This window comes from Mesoplodon mirus (genome assembly GCF_964341445.2).
Source record: "Mesoplodon mirus genome assembly, chromosome: X".
Classification (NCBI taxonomy): Eukaryota; Metazoa; Chordata; class Mammalia; order Artiodactyla; family Ziphiidae; genus Mesoplodon; species Mesoplodon mirus.
Window position 1 is genome coordinate 115,534,486 of NC_138981.1, and position 18,852 is coordinate 115,553,337.

The 18,852-nt window shown below is 40.7% G+C and overlaps 1 protein-coding gene across 1 annotated transcript; it reads right to left on the reverse strand.

Annotated features, from left to right (window-relative positions):
* Positions 1-9,014: 9,014 nt before the first annotated feature.
* LOC309796292 (translational activator of cytochrome c oxidase 1-like) lies at positions 9,015-10,395 on the reverse strand (the record flags this gene model as incomplete). The annotated part of the gene is made up of 1 exon (XM_082609334.1): positions 9,015-10,395. A coding segment is annotated over one exon (999 nt), but the record flags the coding sequence as incomplete, so codon positions are not given.
* Between the last annotated feature and the right edge of the window lie 8,457 nt (positions 10,396-18,852).

Genomic DNA, 18,852 nt, shown 5'->3' on the forward strand with positions numbered 1-18,852 from the left:
CAATGCAATCACTATCAAAATTCTAATGGCATATTTCACAAAAATAGAAAAAAACAACCCTAAAATTTGTGTGGAGCCACAAAAGACCCTAAATAGCCAAAGCAAGATTGAGAAAAGAATAAAGCTGGAAGCATCATACTTCCTGATTTCAAACTATATATATTATAAAGTTATAGTAATAAAAACAGTATGGTATTAGCCTAAAAACAGACACATAGATCAATGAAACAGAATAGAGAACCCAGAAGTAAACCCATGCATATACGGTCCATTAATTCATGACAAAGGAGCCAAGAACACACAATAAGGAAAGGATAGTCCCTTCAATAAATGGTGTTTTTCAAACTGGACGGCCACTTGCAAAAGAATGAAGCTGGACCCCTATCTTACACCATACACAAAAATCAACTCAAAACGGATTAAAGACTTGAATGTAAGACTTGAAACCCTAAAACTCCTAGAAGAAAACATAGAAAAAGTTCCTTGACATTTGTCTTGGCGATAATGTTTTGGATATGACACCAAAAGCACAGGCAAGAAAAGCAAAAACAATCAAGCAGGCCTGCATCAAACTAAAAAGCTTCTGCACAGCAAAGGAAACCATCAACAAAATAAAAGGCAACCTACGGAATGGTAAAAGTATTTGCAAATCATATATCTCATAAAGGGTTAATAGCCAAAATATTTAAACTCCTACAACTCTATAGCAAAAAACAAACAAAAAACTGATTTAAAAAATGGGCAGAGGAACTGAATAGACATTTTTCCAAAGAAGACATACAGATGGCCAACAGGTATATGAAAAAGTGCTCAACATCACCAAGCATCATGGAAATGCAAATCAAAACCAACGTGAGGTATCACCTCACACCTCTTAGAAAAGCTGTCATCAAGAAGACAAGAGACAACAAGTACTGGAGAGGATGTGGAGAAAAGGAAACCCTTGTGCACTGTAGCTGGGAATGCAAATTGGTGCAGCCACTATGAAATACAGTATGGAGCTTCCTCAAAAAATTATAAATAGCATTACCATATGATCCAGCAATTCCACTTTTGGCTATATATCCAAAAGAAATGAAAACAGGATATCAAAGAGATATATGCACAACCATATTCACTGTGGTATTATTCACAATAGCCAAGATATGGAAATAACCTAATTGCCCATTGATGGATGAGTGGATAAAGAAACTGTGGCATATATACACAATGGAATATTATTCAGTCATGAGAAAGAAGGAAATCCTGTCGTTGTGACAACATGGATGGACCTTGAGGCCATTATGCCAAGTGAAATAAGCCAGTAGAGAAAGACAAATACTGCATGGTATCACTTACATGTGGGATCCAAAGAAAAAGGTCAGACTCTTAGAAACAAGGAGTAGAAAAGTGGTTGCCTGAGGCTGAGAAGTGGAGAGAATGAGAGAGTTTGGTAAAATGGTACCAACGTTCAACTATAAGATAAATAAAGTCTGAGGATCTAAGGTAAAACACAGTGACTTTGGTTGATAACACTGCATTATATAATTGAAATTTGCTAAGAGAGTAGAACTTAAATGTTCTACCCCCAGAAAAAAAGATAAATATCTGAGGTGATTAATATGTTAATTAACTAGATGCTGGGAATCCTTTCACAATGTGTACATATATCAAATCCCCATGATGTATACTTTAAATCTCTTACAATTTTACATCTCTCTCTCTCTCTCTCTCTCTCTCTCTCTCTCTATATATATATATATATATATATATATATATATATTTAGAATAGTTCACCATTATTGAGGTTTTTATGTTACTAAGCACTAGGCTAAGCATTTTTGTAAGCATCATTGCATTTGATCTGCAGAACAATCCTGTCAGGAAGGTGCCATTATTATCCTCATTTTACAGATGATGGAATGGACGCTCGGTGGGGTTCACTTGGCCAAGGTCATACAGTCAGTAAGTAATGAAGCTTGCCTTCTCGTGGCCTCACCTATCTTGGTACATGGGTATGGAGAGGTACATCATAAGCAAACATTCTTATAGGAATTTGTCAATGTACAAAAAGAGAACTAGAGAGAGAGTGAGAGAGAGAATAATTTAAATCAAGTGGGCAATTCTATTCACCATCCCGCTCAATAAGATTTGCCCTGGAGTCAATGTGAACTGGAAGATGTGAATCCCTCAGATGGTGTTGGTTCCTGTGGGCCGCTCACTGTGTGATTCTCACGTTTAAATATATATGCTTTATAAATTTAACATGGCCCCTAAATGCAAGCTAATTAGCTTAGTTCTTGACTAAAGAAAGAGTGATCTGGTATAAAGTTAGAGGGAAAAATTAAAACAAGTCCGTGTTGGACTTACTGAAAAATAGTATGTCTGTCTCCAATATAGAACCTTTCAGAGAAATTTCTGAGGGGTATTTTGTCTATAAATTATTATTATTATTGCTCACCAGGATCCTAACCCCTCATAAAATAGGACTTCTCCATACTTGTGTTGTTTCTTCAACTGGTGTGAAAACTCTGTGTGAGTAGAGCCTGTATCATAAACTTCCCCTTGGTATTCCCCCAAAGTGCCTAGCAAAGTGACTTGAAAATAATAGGAGCTGAACTAGTCAATGTCGAAGGTTATTCATTAGACACATTTTCACATTTTAAAGTTTAAGGTTCATGAGACACCTCCAAGCTCCCCAGAAAATGGAAGGGAAGATTCATGTTATCACATATATCCCACGACTTGTTGGCATCCTCTGTGCTATTTCTAGGAATGGAATCTGTCTGTTCCCATCCTTAGCTGGATCAACTGAGCACCTGGCAGTTTCCTATTGATGCCTGTTCAGCTGTCACCTTCAAACTCCTGGTTCTGTTTGCTCAATGTGTCTCCTAGAGCAGGCCTAACTATTTTGGGTCTAAGCTACAGCTGTTGGCGTTTCAGGCGTACCTCACGTATTTCTAGAATTAGTTGGAAATATTTGAAGCCTGAAAAAGTAACTATAATGTTCTGAGTATGAAGGAAATATTTAGGCAAGTATCAACTGGCAGCACATAAAGCTAACTAGGAAGAATCGAGTCCCTGGTGATAAAACGAGATGAGAACAACACAGCCAAGCCATCTTGGGTTACTTGCATTTTAGTAGCATAGGGTGAGTTACCAAACTATTTATGTTATTTTTATTAGCGTGTGATTAAGGAATTGACCAAATGTGAGACCGTTTGCTATAAATGTGAAATGACAGATTGACTGAACATATTTGCTTTGCTCTAATAGAGAGCAATCATAATCCCTCAATTTAAAAAGTCATTCTGGTTATACACATGTCCTAGGGATACTTTGAAAGTCAAGTTGTACCTCTTGACATCATTCTTTTTAATTTTTGATAATAATTTCTGCTCTCCAATCTGATAAGGTACAGTATTGACCTGAAGCAATTATACTGTGGCTCTGAACCAAATTATCAAGATATGATTAGTTCTCTTGGAGGAAGAGTAGAGAGTGAAAGGAAAAGTAGAGAGTAAATTTTATGGAATGGCTAGGCGCCAAGGCAAGATGAAGGTGATGGAGACTTCTTCAGCTTCCAAGATCAAATTAAATTTAGTGATTTAATTGGCCAGATCAATCATCTATTCTCTTACATTTAACAGTTATTTTGGATTCTTGTATTTGGGTGTGTTGGGGGAAGTGTCAAATTCCTCTTCAATTTTGCCTTTTAACAATGTTATCAATACCTTTTAACAATTTTGTTTTTGTAATGTGTAATGGAAAAAACAAAACCTAAAAATAACCAACAAACCCTCTGTCATTGAGATCCTTTGGATAAAAGCTATTAGTGGAACTAAAGGCTCTGGAGATGAAGGAGTAAGTGACTGTGGTGCCAGTGAGACAAAGACCATGGGCCCAATCCTTGAAAGGATCTATTATCTTCAATGTCTGTGTTTATTACAGACTGCTTTCCAGATGATTCCGATGCAGGTAGTCCAGGGAACCCACTTTGAGAAATACTATTTTAGAGATTAAACATAGTCATGCTCATAGTCTAAATAAAATTAAAACCTTGAGAGTCATTGCCTTTAGATTCTTTTTAAATTTTACTTTTCATGGGGATATGTGCCTTTGTGATAATTCTAATCCTGCTTTCTTCTAGTCAATAAATTATTGATAAAGAGACCACTGAATTAGATCATGTGTTGGAGAACTTGAAAACTTACATTTCCAACCCTAGTACTGATTTGCAGTCTAATCTTGACTTAATCAGTTAGTTATGTTCCCCTTTTGTAAATTGAAAGTCCATCTAAGAAACATCTGGTAAGTTTTGGATGAAAAACACTGAGAAAATTCTTGTGTCACAAGATGGCTTTTTTTCTCTACCTAGGGTTGCCAGATTTAGAGGGAAAAAAAAGATGTCTAGTTAAATTTGAATTTCAGATAAACAATGACTTTTTTGGCATAAGTATGTCTCATGTAATATTTGGGATATACTTATACTAAAAAAGTCATTGGTTATCTGAAATTCAGATTTAACTGGTCATCCTGTATTTTATCTGGCAACCCCATCTCTACCACCACCCTTTTCCTGCAGCCTGTGCTTTCCACGACTTGGGCAACAGAAAAGAGTATCTTGTAAGTCAAGGCCAGGAAGGAAATGAGCACTCATTTAGCATAATACAGTACAGGAGGAACGCGAGCAGGAGATTAACCTTCCACATTGGAGAAACCTAGGTACCTTCTGGTGAGGGGAGTAGGAGGCTAATGTGGGAGAGTGGAGGGGAGGCCAGAGAGTGATTGGCAAACACATATATGAAATCCCAAAGAATGTCCAATCAGTTATTCAAAGATCATAATCCGACTTGCTTTTTACATAGCCACTGAAAAAAAAAAATAGAGAACCAAGGACTTCTTCAAACAGAGGCTTCCGTCATTTTCTACTGCCACCACCAAAGGGAACGAGGCATTTCTGTACCAAAGAGCACAATCTTTGGAACCACAGCTTGACTCTTTTATTAACTCCTCTATCCATCCACAATCATGAGTCAAGAATTTAGATTGCAGAAATCACTGTGCTCTCTGGATTCCACAGGCTCCTCTCCCCGCAGGTCAGGTTTTGCAAGGGGTTCTCAGCTTGTGCTACGCTGCCCTGTTTCAAAAAACCCAGCTCAACTCCTTTCTTTCCCCAAAGGCATGGGTCTTTCTTCCTTGCAGCTCCTATCGGTCTTTACCTCCTAGTTCATTTTTTCTGCCTGCAGCTCTCCAAGAGCCAACATATCTCTTTGCTATCATTCTGATCTTCCTGCCCAAATATGGATTTACAATGGCAAAGCAACTGCTTTGCTCAGAATTCAGCCAAACAGGGGTACTTGGAGGTCATAGGTAACTGATATGGTGATGGTGGTTTCAAAAATTAAAATAATTTCCTTCCTGATAAAAAGAAGGTATGCTCATTGTTTATAAATTCAAAACATATATAAAAGAAAGGAAAATAAATACTTAATCACAAGACCCAGAGATAACCACTCTGAACATTTCGGTGAGTGTTTCTCAACATTCATGCATTTATTCATTCATTCCTTCAAAAAAATTTATTAGTGCCTACTAGGTGCTAAACACTGTTTTAGATTCAAGGGATACATCAATAAACAAAGTAGAAAAACAAAACTCCTACCGTCATAATGGCATTTACATACGTACACATAAATACATATAATTTTACATTAAATTTACATATAATTTTACATCATACTGTATATGCAATTTTGTAACCTGCTCTTTCATGTAAGAATGTGTTGTGGCCCTCTTTATATGTCAATAAATGTTGATTTATGCCATCCTTTTTAATGTCTGCCTGGCATATTCTATAGTATATGTGCACCATGACTTATTTAATCATCTCCCTAAAGAAATTTATTTCCAATTTCTGATATTATAAAAATTCTGTGATGAGCATACTTGTACATGTATATCTCTGCGTGCTTGTCCAATCATCTTATTAGGATAAATTCCTGGTTTTACTCCTGCTTACTTGCTGTTTCTTCTCAGTCTTTTTTGCTGTCTTTCCCATCTGTTTCAACTCTAAATGTTAAAGTATCCCAAGGCTAAAGCCTTAGCCCTCTTTTCTAGCTTCACTATGGCCTAGATTATCTCATACATTCCCATGACTTTAAACAGTATCTATATGCTGATGACTTCCAAATTTATCTCTACAATCTTGACATCTCCTCTTGAGCTCCAGACTCATATATCCATCTGCCTTCTTGGAATATCCACTTGCATATCTGTCACAGAATCCTAAATGTAATGTGACCAAAAGAGAACTCTTAATTTTACCCCAAAATATACTCCTACCTTGGCCTTCCATACTTTAGAAAATGGCATCACCATCCACATAGTTAACTCCAGCCTCAAACAAGGCGTCATCCTAATTTCTCCTTTTCTCTTTACCCTCAGCCCCCATATAATGAATCTTTCAAGTCTTTTCAAGTCTCTCTCCAAAACAGAGCTCAAATCTGCCCCTTTCTGATGTTAAAAAAAAGAACAGACATGCATGCTTTATCATATATTGAATGAATATCATTATGGGTTTCAAAAGCTTTTAAAATTTTTCCACATGATAGATAATAGGTTGCTCATGTTTCTACCATTTTTTAGGTTTACAAAGTGTTTTCATGTTCATTATCTCTGTGAATTCTCTTGACAGCCCTGCCTGCAATGTAGATGATGTTTATTTCCTTTTAGAGATGATGGGCTTGAAAGTCCATAAATTTGGGATGTGTATAAGTTACTCAGCTTGATGATGACAGAGGCAGGATTCAAACCTTTGTCTTCAAGCTTCAGTGTGCATGGTAATCCCCTGCAGGTCTTGTTAAAGCTGTCTTCTGGGTCAGAGTTTCTGATTCAGTAAATTTAGGTTGAGGTCTAATAATGTATTTCCAACAAGTTCTCAAGTGATACTGATATTGCTAATCCAAAGACCCACCCACTGGTGTAGTCAGTCCTAGACCCAGTCTATCTATGTTCTTGTGTGGTCTCTCTTAAAGAATGGGGATATTCCACAAGCAAGTGGTTTGCCTAATCCCTTTTCTCCATAAGTCCTCTTTATATTTAGCAAATTGTTAAAGTACTATCTTGTGTTTTCAGTTTGTCCACATCAATGATGCTTTTAAATACAAAAAAAATCAACACATATGTATCAACTCTATTGAATGAAGTGTATATCATTTTGTTATGTTAAAAAAAATCTGCCCCTATTTACTGCTACATTCACTTGCTACCATCTTAATCCAAGCCACTAGAGCCTGTCATCCAGGCTACTGCATTAGCCTCCTAACTGGTCTTTCTGTTTCCCCTGTTGCCCCTCTACCATCCTTTCTTTACACAGTAGCCAAAGTTATATTTTAAAGATACAAATGAGATCTCGTTGCCTCCATGCTCAAAACCCTCTAATGGTTTCAAATCACACTCAAGATCAAATAAAAACTCATCCCCAAAAGGATAAACCCAAAGAAATCCAGGCAGAGATACATAGTCAAACTTCTGAAAGCTAAATAAAAAGAAAAAATCTTGAAAACAGCCAGAGAGAAATGATACCTTAAGTAGAAGGAAAAAACAATTCCAATGTTAGTGGATTTCTCTTCAGAACCTATGGAGGTCACAAGGAAGTGGCACAATGTTTTTCAAGTGCTGAAAGAAAAGAACTGCTAACACGGAATTCTACATCCAACAAAAGTATCCTTCAGGAATGAAGGGGAAATCAAGACATTCTCAGATGAAGGAAAATTCAAAGAATTTGTCACTAGTAAGCCAATCCTTAAAGAATGGCTAAAGGAAGTTCTTCAGACAGAAAGAAATAATAAAAGAAGGAATCATAGAACATCAGGAAGGAAGGAAGAACAAAGAACGAACAAAAAAATGGGTAAATAACATAGGCTTTCCTTCTCTTGAGTTTTCTAAATTATGTTTGATGATTGAAGCAAAAAGTAAAACACTGTCTAATATGTTTCTCAGTGTATGTAAAGGAAATACTTAAGACAATTACATTATAAACTGTGTGTGGGGGGGAGGTAAAGGGACATAAAGAGAAGCAAAAATTTTATACTTTGCTCTAATAGGTAAATGACACCAGTAGACTGTGATAAGTTATGTATATAGCTATATGAAGAGATACACTAAAACATCTGTAGATAAATCAAAATGAAATTCTAAACCATGTTTAAGTAACCCACAGGAAAACAAGAAAATGAAGACAAAAGACAGAACAAACAGAAAACGCCCAAAACAGAGACAACTAAAATGTCCCTCAATAGGTGAATGGTTCAACAAAGTGTAGTACATCCATACCATGGACTATTACTCAGCAATAAAAAGGAGAAAGCCATTGATACACACAACAACTTGGATGAATATCTAAGGAATTATGCTGAATAAAAAAGACAATCTCCAAAGGTCACATAGTGTATGATTCCATTTATATAACATTCTTGAAATGACAAAACTGTAGAGATGAACAGATTAGTGGTTTCTGAGAGTCAGAAATGGGGTGGATGTAACTATAAAAGGGTAGCATGAGGGCTATCTTTGTGGTGATGGAATAGTTCTGTATCTTGATTGCAGTGGAGGTTATACAAATCTACACAGGGTAAAATGGCTTAGAAGTATACACGAACATTGAACTAATGTTGAATCCTGGGTTTGAAACTGTCCTCTAGTTATGTAAAATGTAGTCACTGGCATAAAGTTTCAGTTATGTAAGATGAATAAGTTCTAGAGATCTGCTGTACAACATTGTGGCTATAGTCAACAATTGAGCACTGTACACTTAAAAGCTTGTTAAGAGGGTAGATCTCCTGTTGAGTTTCTAATGACAAAAGAACAACAACAACAACCAAAAAAAGGGGCAGGAGGAAACTTTTAGAGGTGTTGTATAGCTTACTACTTGATTGTGGTGATGGTTTCATGGGTATATCTTCAAACTCATCAAATCATCCAATTAAATTATACACATTAAATATGTCCAGGGTTTTTTTTTTTTTCCAGGAAAACTCAATAGTCATACAACAGCAGTGCAGCAAACCCAGATCAATCACTGTTATTATTTAAGAGCAGTTTCTAGTACATGGGCCCTCAGGGCACCTACCATCCCCACAAGGGCCAACTTCCTGAGATCAGAATCTGACCAGCTGACTGGCCTCACTCTGCATCCAGAAGGATGTGGAGGGACGCACCTGGGAGGGCACTGAGACACCAGCAGAGCTGACAAAGAGGCTTCACAAAAGGACAGGGATTCCGTTGACCACGAACTACAGGTCTTCTGCTTCCTAACCTGCTAGACCACCCACCGCCCTGACCTGCTTGAGTCTCAGAGGATGCTGCAGAAGCTTGTGCTCCAGAATAGGCTGCCGGCGGGCACGTACAGCCTGGCTACTCAATGTTGTCATAGACGTGGATCACGTCATCGTGGTTGCCGAGAGCCTGGATGAGATGGGCAGCCTGCTCCAGGTCAGGGTCAGCCAGCCGCATCTTTGTGTTGGGGATGAACTCTAGCATACAGGACACAGAACACAGGCCCAGGGAGTCCAGCTTCTTCCTCACCTGATGCAGTGAAGAGGCATCACAAATAAATTTAAAAATGTTCGTTTCCTCTTCATCTTCAGTTTCCTTGACATCCTCAGCTCCTGCTTCTGTTGCCAGCTCCAGGGCACGCTCTAGGTTCACAGCTTTCTTCTCTTTGTCCTCCACTCCAACCACGATCACCCCCTTTTTGTCAAAGGAGTGGCGAGCTCCTTCAGCCATCATTCCCCCATTCTTGTTCAGGATACGTTTGATGTCCGAGTGGCACTTGGAGCTACTGTTAGATAACGCCTCAATGAGAAGAGAAGAGCCACCAGGGCCTCGGCCCTCATACAACAAATAAATGTCCTTGGTTTTCTCCATTTTCAGTGCTGCCTCAATTGTTGCCTTGGGCATGTGCTTGCTGCGACACATCTCTAAGATGCTGGCCAGATTGCTATTCAACTCGGGGTTGGGGCCTCCTTCTTTAACCGCTAGGCGAATGCTCAAACTGAGCTTGGAGAAGATGCGACTCCTTTCGGTGTCCTTGGGACCCTTGATGTGCCGGACTTTGGACCACTTGTTGTGCCCGGCGAGGACTTCTGCCGTGAGGTGCAGCGTCTGGCCCCCACGGGGGCTACAGCCTGGGGGCTCAGGCTGGAAGGCCGGGGGGAAGCACGGAAGAGCCATCCGGACCCCGGAGCCTCGCGCCCACAGGCACTGGGCAGCAGCCCTGCTCGAGGTGACAGTGGCCCAAGCCGCCGTCGGCTCCGACCCTGGGCCAAGGTCAGCAAGAGCAGCGGCCGAGGTCAGTCCGCCGAGTCCGCCACCGAAACAAGCAGGTCCAGAGCCTGCGGCCTCCTCCACGCGTCACTGGAGAGCCAAAGGCTCAGGCCCACCCCGGGCAGCCGGAACACGAAGTACGCCGCACCTTCCCCGCGGCAGCCGAGAGTGGGTACATTCAGGGGTGTAGCCCAGGGTTTTTTATATCAACTGTACCTCAATAAAGCTGTTGGAAAAACCAAGATGTAACCACTGTGAGAACATGGGAAAACAGTACAGGAGACGTCTCTATACTACATTTCCATAATCCTATGAATCCATAATTATATCAAAATTAAAAGTTTAGGGACTTCCCTGGTGGCACAGTGGTTAAGAATCTGCCTGCCAATGCAGGGGACATGGGTTCAAGCCCTGGTCCAGGAAGATCCCACATGCCACAGAGCAACTAAGCCTGCAAGCCACAACTACTGAGCCTGCGTGCCACAACTACTGAAGCCTGCGCGCCTAGAGCCCGTGCTCCGCAACAAGAGAAGCCACCGTGGGCTTCCCTGGTGGCACAGTGGTTGAGAGTCTGCCTGCCGATGCAGGGGACATGGGATCGTGCCCCGGTCCGGGAAGATCCCACATGCCGCGGAGCAGCTGGGCCCGTGAGCCATGGCCGCTGAGCCTGCGCGTCCGGAGCCTGTGCTCCGCAACGGGAGAGGCCACAACAGTGAGAGGTCCGCGTACCGCAAAAGAAAAAAAAAAAAAAAAAGAGAGAAGCCACCGTAATGAGAAGCCTGTGCACTGCAACGAAGAGGAGCCCCAGCTCGACGCAACTAGAGAAAGCCCCGCGTGCAGCAATGACGACCCAATGTGGCCAAAAATAAATAAATAAATAACCACAGTAAATATTACAAAATCTGTAATAAGTTATTAAAATATCGAATTAGGCAAATATTTAAAAAAATTAAGTTTAGAAAAGGGTAACCTCAAAAAGAGAGATATACCATGATGATGTATGAGAAGACTCAACACCAAGATAGCAATTCTTTTCAAATTGATCGATAAACTTAATTCAATTTCAATCAAAATCACAACAGGATTTTTAACGGATCCTGACAAGCTGATCCTAAAATTTATATAGGAGTCATGCATCAAGAATAGACAAAACAATTTTGAAGAAGATTAATTGGGGGGGGCGGATTCTCAACACTTATTATGTTATAGCAATTAAAAGAGTGCTGTGGGATTGGCAGATGGATAAACAAATAGACCAGCGGAATCTAAAAGAGCCTAAAAACAACTCATATAAATCTATGAGAACTAGATATATGACAGAGGTTGATTATAAATCATGGAGGATATGATATAGACTATTCAATAAATGGTATTAAAATGATCCATGTGAGAAACCATAAAAATTAGATTAACTTCTTCACATCCTACCTGAGAATCAGTTCAAAATGAATTAAAGATCTAAATGTTAAAAGCAGAATTTCATAATATTTTGATGCAAATATAGAATATCTTTATGGTCTAAGAGTAAGGAAGAATCATTAATCATACCCCAAAACCTCAAAAAGTTTAAAAGAAAAGATGGATAAATGAGGCTGCATTAAATATTAAAATGTCTATAGAAAAAAACAACACTATAAAGTGAAAACAAGCCATATAGTGGGAGGATATATTTGCCATGCAAAAATTGAAAAAGAAACAGCATCTAAAAGACATAAAACAAATCAATTTTTAAAAGGCAACCAGCCCAAAAGAAAAACGGGCAAAGATTACAAACAGGCAATAGACCCAAGAAACTAGAGTGATCTATAAATATATGAAAAGATGCTCAACCTCACTAGTATTCATGGAAATTAAGAAAAAGGAGACATGATTTTTACTTGTCGGATTGGCAAAAATTAAAACTCAAGAAATGTCAATGGTATGGTGTCGTGGGACCACATAGACTGGTGTCTGTTATTTGGTACAGACACTTTGGAAAGTAATCTGCCAAGACCCCGAAAAACTAAAAGCGCGTGTACTCTTTAACTCGGCAATCCCACTCTACTATCTAAAAGGTACATACTCTAGAGAATTTGCCACCTAGTGTACAAAGACACATGAACACCTGTGTTCACTGCAAGTTGTTTTTAATAGTAAAAAAAAAAAAAAAGGAAACAACATAAATATCCATCAATTGGGGAATGAATAAATTAAATGTGTCATGGTTGTACTATAGGTTACGGTTCAGCAGTGAAAACAAACTGGATCATTATGCACTCACATGGATTGATCTCAAGAACATAATGCTGAATTTTAAAAGTACATACAAAACCATATAGTGTATTATTTATGGCCTGGAAGAAAATGTATCAAATTAAGGGAAATGGATGGACTAGAAGTGGGAGATTAAGGGAATTTCAACTTCTCCTGTAGTTTATTTTAAAAAATAAACTATTTTAAAAATCTGTTCTATTAAACTATTCTATTTTTTTAATGGAAGACAAAGTAAATATAGCACTGTATTTCCACTCTGCGTGGCAAGAACACAAGTGTTTGCTATATTCCTCTCTATACTGTCCTGCATTTTTAAAGTTCTCAAGATAAATGAAAGATGTGGTGTCAGATGGTTCTGATAAATCCTCAGTTTGAGGAACCACCCTATTAAGGACCTAGTAACTTTATACGTTAACCTTCCCAGGGACATTTTCACTTTTAAAGAAGGCTGCAGTGTTTAATCCAAAGGCAGAGGCACTGTGGTGTTTGCTGTCACTTCTGAATTGTGGGTTACTAAGTTTTGCAGGCAGAACTTCAAAGGGTGTGATTTTCCTCCTATGTGCCAATCCTGCAATTTGGGTGAGTTGCCACCACTTTGACAGAATGATAGGTTTCCCTTAAGTTGGACAGCTCAGGGAGAGGGAACAGAGCACATTTCCCCACTTAATTATGCTTTCACTCTTTATCAATAAACCTGCATTTAAAACAACACCACAGAAAATAAAATTTAGAGCAGGATTTATTGAAACACAGACACCTAGGTGCAAATAAATCCCGTCAACTTTTATTAAGCATTTGTTCTGTCTTGTTCACCAACCCTGAGTAGATTGAACACAATTTAAAGATTTCTTGGCTTGTCTGCAGAGTATCAAGACCTGTCCGTGGCTCTGAGACGCCTACTCCCTTCACCCCAGTCAACTCAACCAGTTGTTTAAACTGCTCGACTCTTTCTTCAGCCACAGTTTTGAAGTGAGAGTCTTTTTATTGCTTTGGGCATGTTCCTTCTCCTCGCCAGTGCTCAGAATTTTAACTATGTAACTATTCAATTTCTCTCTGTCTCCTTACATGGGGGAGAAACGGGATTTCTGTTCCACACAGCTTGGCAAAGGCTAGCAGGGAGTGAGAGATTACAGCCAGATGTACATCTGCATGTCAGCAGCAAGAAGGTCTGGGATGGTGCTTTTTCAATCAGAAGGGAGTCATTTTCCCCCTCAAAGGAGAGGGCCTCCTCCCTCTTATCAGATATTTGGCTGCTAGCTGCTCACTGATTAATTACTGAGGTTGCATCCCCACACAACTGGTCTTCTTAACAGTTCTAGCAGGCTTCCAGTTCATTCCTGAATGCTCTTCTTCTTATTTTTTTTTAAAAGTATCCTCCTCTCCTAAAGCATACATTTGAAAAAAAAAAAGAAAAAGAAAAACAGCTAAAAGAACAAAGCATAGATTTTAAACAAATAAAGTAATTCTACCACAATTTCTAATAGAAAATCAAGCGCCAGTGGGAGAGTAGTTTCAGGGGCAGGGAAACATTTTGGGTACCCTTCAAATCAGAACACCAAGCCAATCACTTATTCTATTTGCATGTGAGGTATTATTTCATCTATCTTTTGGTTAATTCCAGAAATCCCATTTATATTGGAAAGGTAAGGCAACACAGGCATCCCTTTTCTGTACCCCCAGCAGCCTGCCACACGCCCAGTAGAAATAGCATATCAAGTTCATTAGTAGTAAGTTCCTTTTCTAGTTTGACTCTTTACTGAGAATTTCCATCTGTTTTCCAAGACAGATATATGAGGTGCACAATACAATCACTCCATGAAACCTAGCCTGGAAACTGCCTCTTGGGTCACATTCTCGTTTCTAAGGCGCTCAACATGCAATGCAGCCAGTATTAGGAGCAGTTGATTGCGAGAAGTATAATTATGGCTTCTCCAAGACAGGCTGAAGTCACAAGGATGGGCTGACAGTCACTACTTTAACTAAGATCCCGCCTCTGTATCTGGGGAAAGACTGGAACTTGATAAATGAGCAGTAGCTCTGTGATGTCAACGACAATTAGCTCTGCAAAATTTGGGAGCAATCCAGTCGAAAATGTGTTTATTCAAGCTCTGAAAAGCTGTACCTACCCATCGGACCACCCCAGGTTCATCTCCCTCTACTCCCCCACGTAACACACACCTTGTGGGCCACTCCAACAATTCTAAACTGTGATACAACTGACAGATGATGTTCATAAGCGTGACACACTCCCGTGGGTGAACTCGGGGAATATACGATTCTCAGCATGTTGGCTGGTAATTAGACCCTTTTCTCTAACTCTCATTAAAACATACTGAAATGCAAGCAAGTGAGAGTGACGCTGTTATTATAAGGAGAACCTTGAATCCATTCCAACTTATAACTAAAGTAAATGTTGGTATGTTCACTATTATCAGTAACAAATTATTGATGTCACACTTTACAGCCAATCATGACACATCAACTGCGGTTGACAGCGGCTATCCTTATCGTATCGGTGACTGCCATGTTCTCTCATGTCTCTGCGGATGCTTTTCCCTCTGCTGTAAAAGGTCCTAAACCCCACATGGTAAATCCACAAAACAAGTTTGTTGATTGACTGAAGGAATGAATGAATGAAGTGCTTGCAACCTCAGATAAGCCTCCCACTGCGTTTATAATGTTCACACATTGGGCCGCAGCCATGCATCAATGAAAAATAATATTCTGTTACAAATGGGAAAGTCAACTGTGATTATGGGCAATTTTCTTAACCAGAAAGCATTGAGTAGTAAGATGCTTTGCAGCTGTACATTTTTATTAAGGGCTGTTTAAATAAACATAAAACATGTTTGCCAGGAGAGGGTAAAAAGACGGATGCAAGTTTCAGTCCGAAAATAGGTACATTCATTATTTCTTGCATTTGCCTTAAAATGTGCCCCTAAAACAGCAATTATCCTTGGATGTCATTTTTGAACAGCGACAGGGACCAGAAATAGTGACTTAATTTGGGCAGGAGTTTGCTGGGACATAATATGGCTACTGTGCCTGGAGTCTTTCTTGGTCATAAACGCAGTAAGGAAGTATGACATAACGGTGTGATGGTGAATCACAGCCCAAGCCATTTTGGTTGGCAGAATTTGAAAGACAAACATTACTTCAGGAGCAGAGAAGTCGTGCCTAATTCCCTCCGTGCCTGGGCTGGGATCTCTTCAGCTTGTGCCGGTCCTGGACTCAGGTGTGTCCACATGGACAGGGGCCATGGGCGCAGGGGCCGGTATGGTCCAGCCAGGAGGTAGGTCTGGTAGGGATGTGAGGACTGGAAGGCCTGCCTCCATATCCTCCCCTCCAGGGAAACCAGGCAGCCCAACTGAAGGAGAAGGGCATCCTTGCGGTGCCCTGTGGAGCCGGAGGGAGCGGGATTGGAGGAAGAGGAGAGGCTGGTCCCAGCAACTCTACCTTGGAAATGATGGGGAGGTGAGCTGATTGCATTCGTGAATCTCTGCCATTTTTACCTCAGGGCAGCCCAAGGCACCTCCTCCTTCCCTTCTAAGGTCTCCCCTTCTGGCTGCAGCTGTGGTCCAAATGGGCTTTGGCGCTCACCATAGGTGACCATAGCCTTGGGATGGAGCCTTCTTTCCTAGCTTGCTGCATTTTCAGAGCTCAGAAACCTCTATTCTCTTGTACCTTTTGTTTTACACTGACAGCCCCAGGCCATCGTCCTCTCCTACTTCTGTTTTCTCTGTCTCTGCCCCTTTATGGAAATCAGCTGCCCTCTCATAGTAGGGTAGAACATAGTAGAATCCCAGCAAGTCTTTCGCTGGAGCACTCATCTATTTACCAGGGCTTTTCCCCGCTCTCATTCCTCACGCATACACCCCTAACCCCATCAATTCTGAAATTTTAATTTCAAAAAAAAATTGTGGTAACAGATACCTAACATAAAGTTTACCATTTTAACCATTTCATGTGTACAGTTCAGTGGCATCATGTACATTCACATTGTTGTGCAACCATCCATCTCCAGAACTCTTTTCATCTTCCCAGACTGAAACTCTGTACACATTAAACAACTTCCCTTCTTCCCCGATCTCAAGTCCCTAGCAACTACCATCCTACTTTCTGTTTCAATGAATTTGATTACTGCAGGTCCCTCCTGTAAGTGGAATCATACAGTATTTGTCTTTTTGTGACTGGCTCATTTCACTTAGCATAATGTTTTCAAGGTCCATCCATGTTCTAGCGTGTGTCAGAATTTCCTTCCTTTTTAAGGCTAAATAGTGTTCTATTGTATGTGTGTACTATTGATACATTTTGTTTATCCACTCATCTGTCAATGAACACTTGGGTTGTTTCCACCCTTCCAAACATTCCTCTGAACTGTGGAAACACTAGGAATGAACATCAAAAGTGCTGAAGCTTTCAGATGTCCCATCCTCTGTTCTCCGGAATCCTCATCTTGATCATCACAGCCCTCTCCTGTTGATCATGCAGATAGGTTGCTAAGTGCCTGACAGACTTTATCATGTTCAATATCCACAACGATGAAGTGAGGCAGGTGTTGCTCCCATTTTAGAGGCTGATTCTAAGACTAAGAGAAGCTAAGCTAAGCAAGCTAAGCTAGCAACTTGGCTCAGGTCAAAGAGTTAATAAGTAGCAGAGCTAGGATCTGAAAGCCCCACTCAGAACTGCCCCCTCTGGTGCTTACGCAAGGCCCAGGGGCCCTCTGCCACCATTTGCTACTCCCTTCTGTTTGGTTTGGGGTCATGTTGGTTTTTTTTTTTCCCCAGAGAGTTTTTCTTTCTTTTTTTTTTAACTGAAGTATAGTTGATTTACAATGTTTTGTTAGTTTCTAGTGTACAGCAGTGTTATACACATATATGTGTGTGTGCACGTATATTTTCTTTCTCATATTCTTTTCCATCACAGTCTATTACAGGATTATTGAATATAGTTCCCTGCGCTATCCAGTAGGACCTTGTTGTTTGCCTATTTTATATATGGTAGTTTGTATCTGCTAATCCCAAACTCCTAATTTATTGTGTTGGTTTTTAAGAGAAGTAGAGCTGATTCTACACACTGACAGACCATTGACCACATGTACCTGGAGGGGCCTTTTGAATCCTCAAATCCTGACCACCACCACTACCACCCTATCTGTCTCTCTCTCTGTCTCGGCACGTGCACACACAGAGTTCTGAAATCATTCTAATGTGGGGCTGCCAAGACTTCTCTATTGCTGTTTAAACCAGTCAGTGAGCTTTATTGAGATGCCAGGATTTAGAAGACTGGCCTAGAAGACTAGGGACTCGATTCATATTCTTGGATCTACAACTCTTCCACAAGCTATTTGTTTCATTTCTTCTCCTGAGGCGCTCTGTTCTTATCTACCTTGAATGGATTAAGTAAAGAGGTGCCCAGCATTTTTAAATGCTAGAAGAATTAGGCTTGAGGCTGTTGGCAGATGCTTACCTGTTAGTGTAGGTATGTCTTAGATGCCTGAGTGACACCAGGCTCTACTAAGGAGAGAAAGGCCCCAGAGATTTTGTGGCCGGGACTGGGATATGTGTGTTGTGAGGGGGTGCCCCATGGGGGTGAGAAAAGGCCCAGTGGGGTAGGAGTGTTGCAACCATCAAACACAAACTCCACTGCCTCACTCTTGCCAGGAGCTGACACAGTCCACGCTCTCTCTGACACTACCACAAAGACTGGCCAGAGTGGCTGTGCACATGCCGGGACCCTGGGCAGCAGCAGGCCCAGCTGGGTAAACAGAAGTGCAGGAGCAAAACAAGCCAATAAATCATGGCCCGGCTGTAGCCTACCCTAGTCCCCTCCTCCCCCTTCCTTTTCAGCTCACCCGGGTCTCCATATGAAGCACATGGGCCCTGGTGTCCTTTGATCTATCTCCTTTCCCTTTACAAGGGAGAAATGTATCTATAGGAGGGGTGAGCTCAGCCCCACCTGTGACCCGCTGCCAGAGTTCCTTGCTAGGAGCCACAAGCATCACACATTCAGCTGCTAATAGCAAAAAAGGGTGAGCAGACATGGAAACATAAGGTTGGCCTATGGTTAGGGGGCCCTGGGTGGTTGACCTTCACAGAGTTATGGAGACAAATGGGGCATGTTCTCCACTTCAAGCACTGGCGCATGGGCCACAGCCTGCCTACACTAAGCCCATAGCACGCTGCTAAGGACCAGAGCTGAGCTCAAACTCTACCTTCCTTTGCCTCACAGCTTGAGGTTTTTATATGCTGCCCGTGCTCGAGTTTGGAGCTCTCACATTTTTGAGATCCC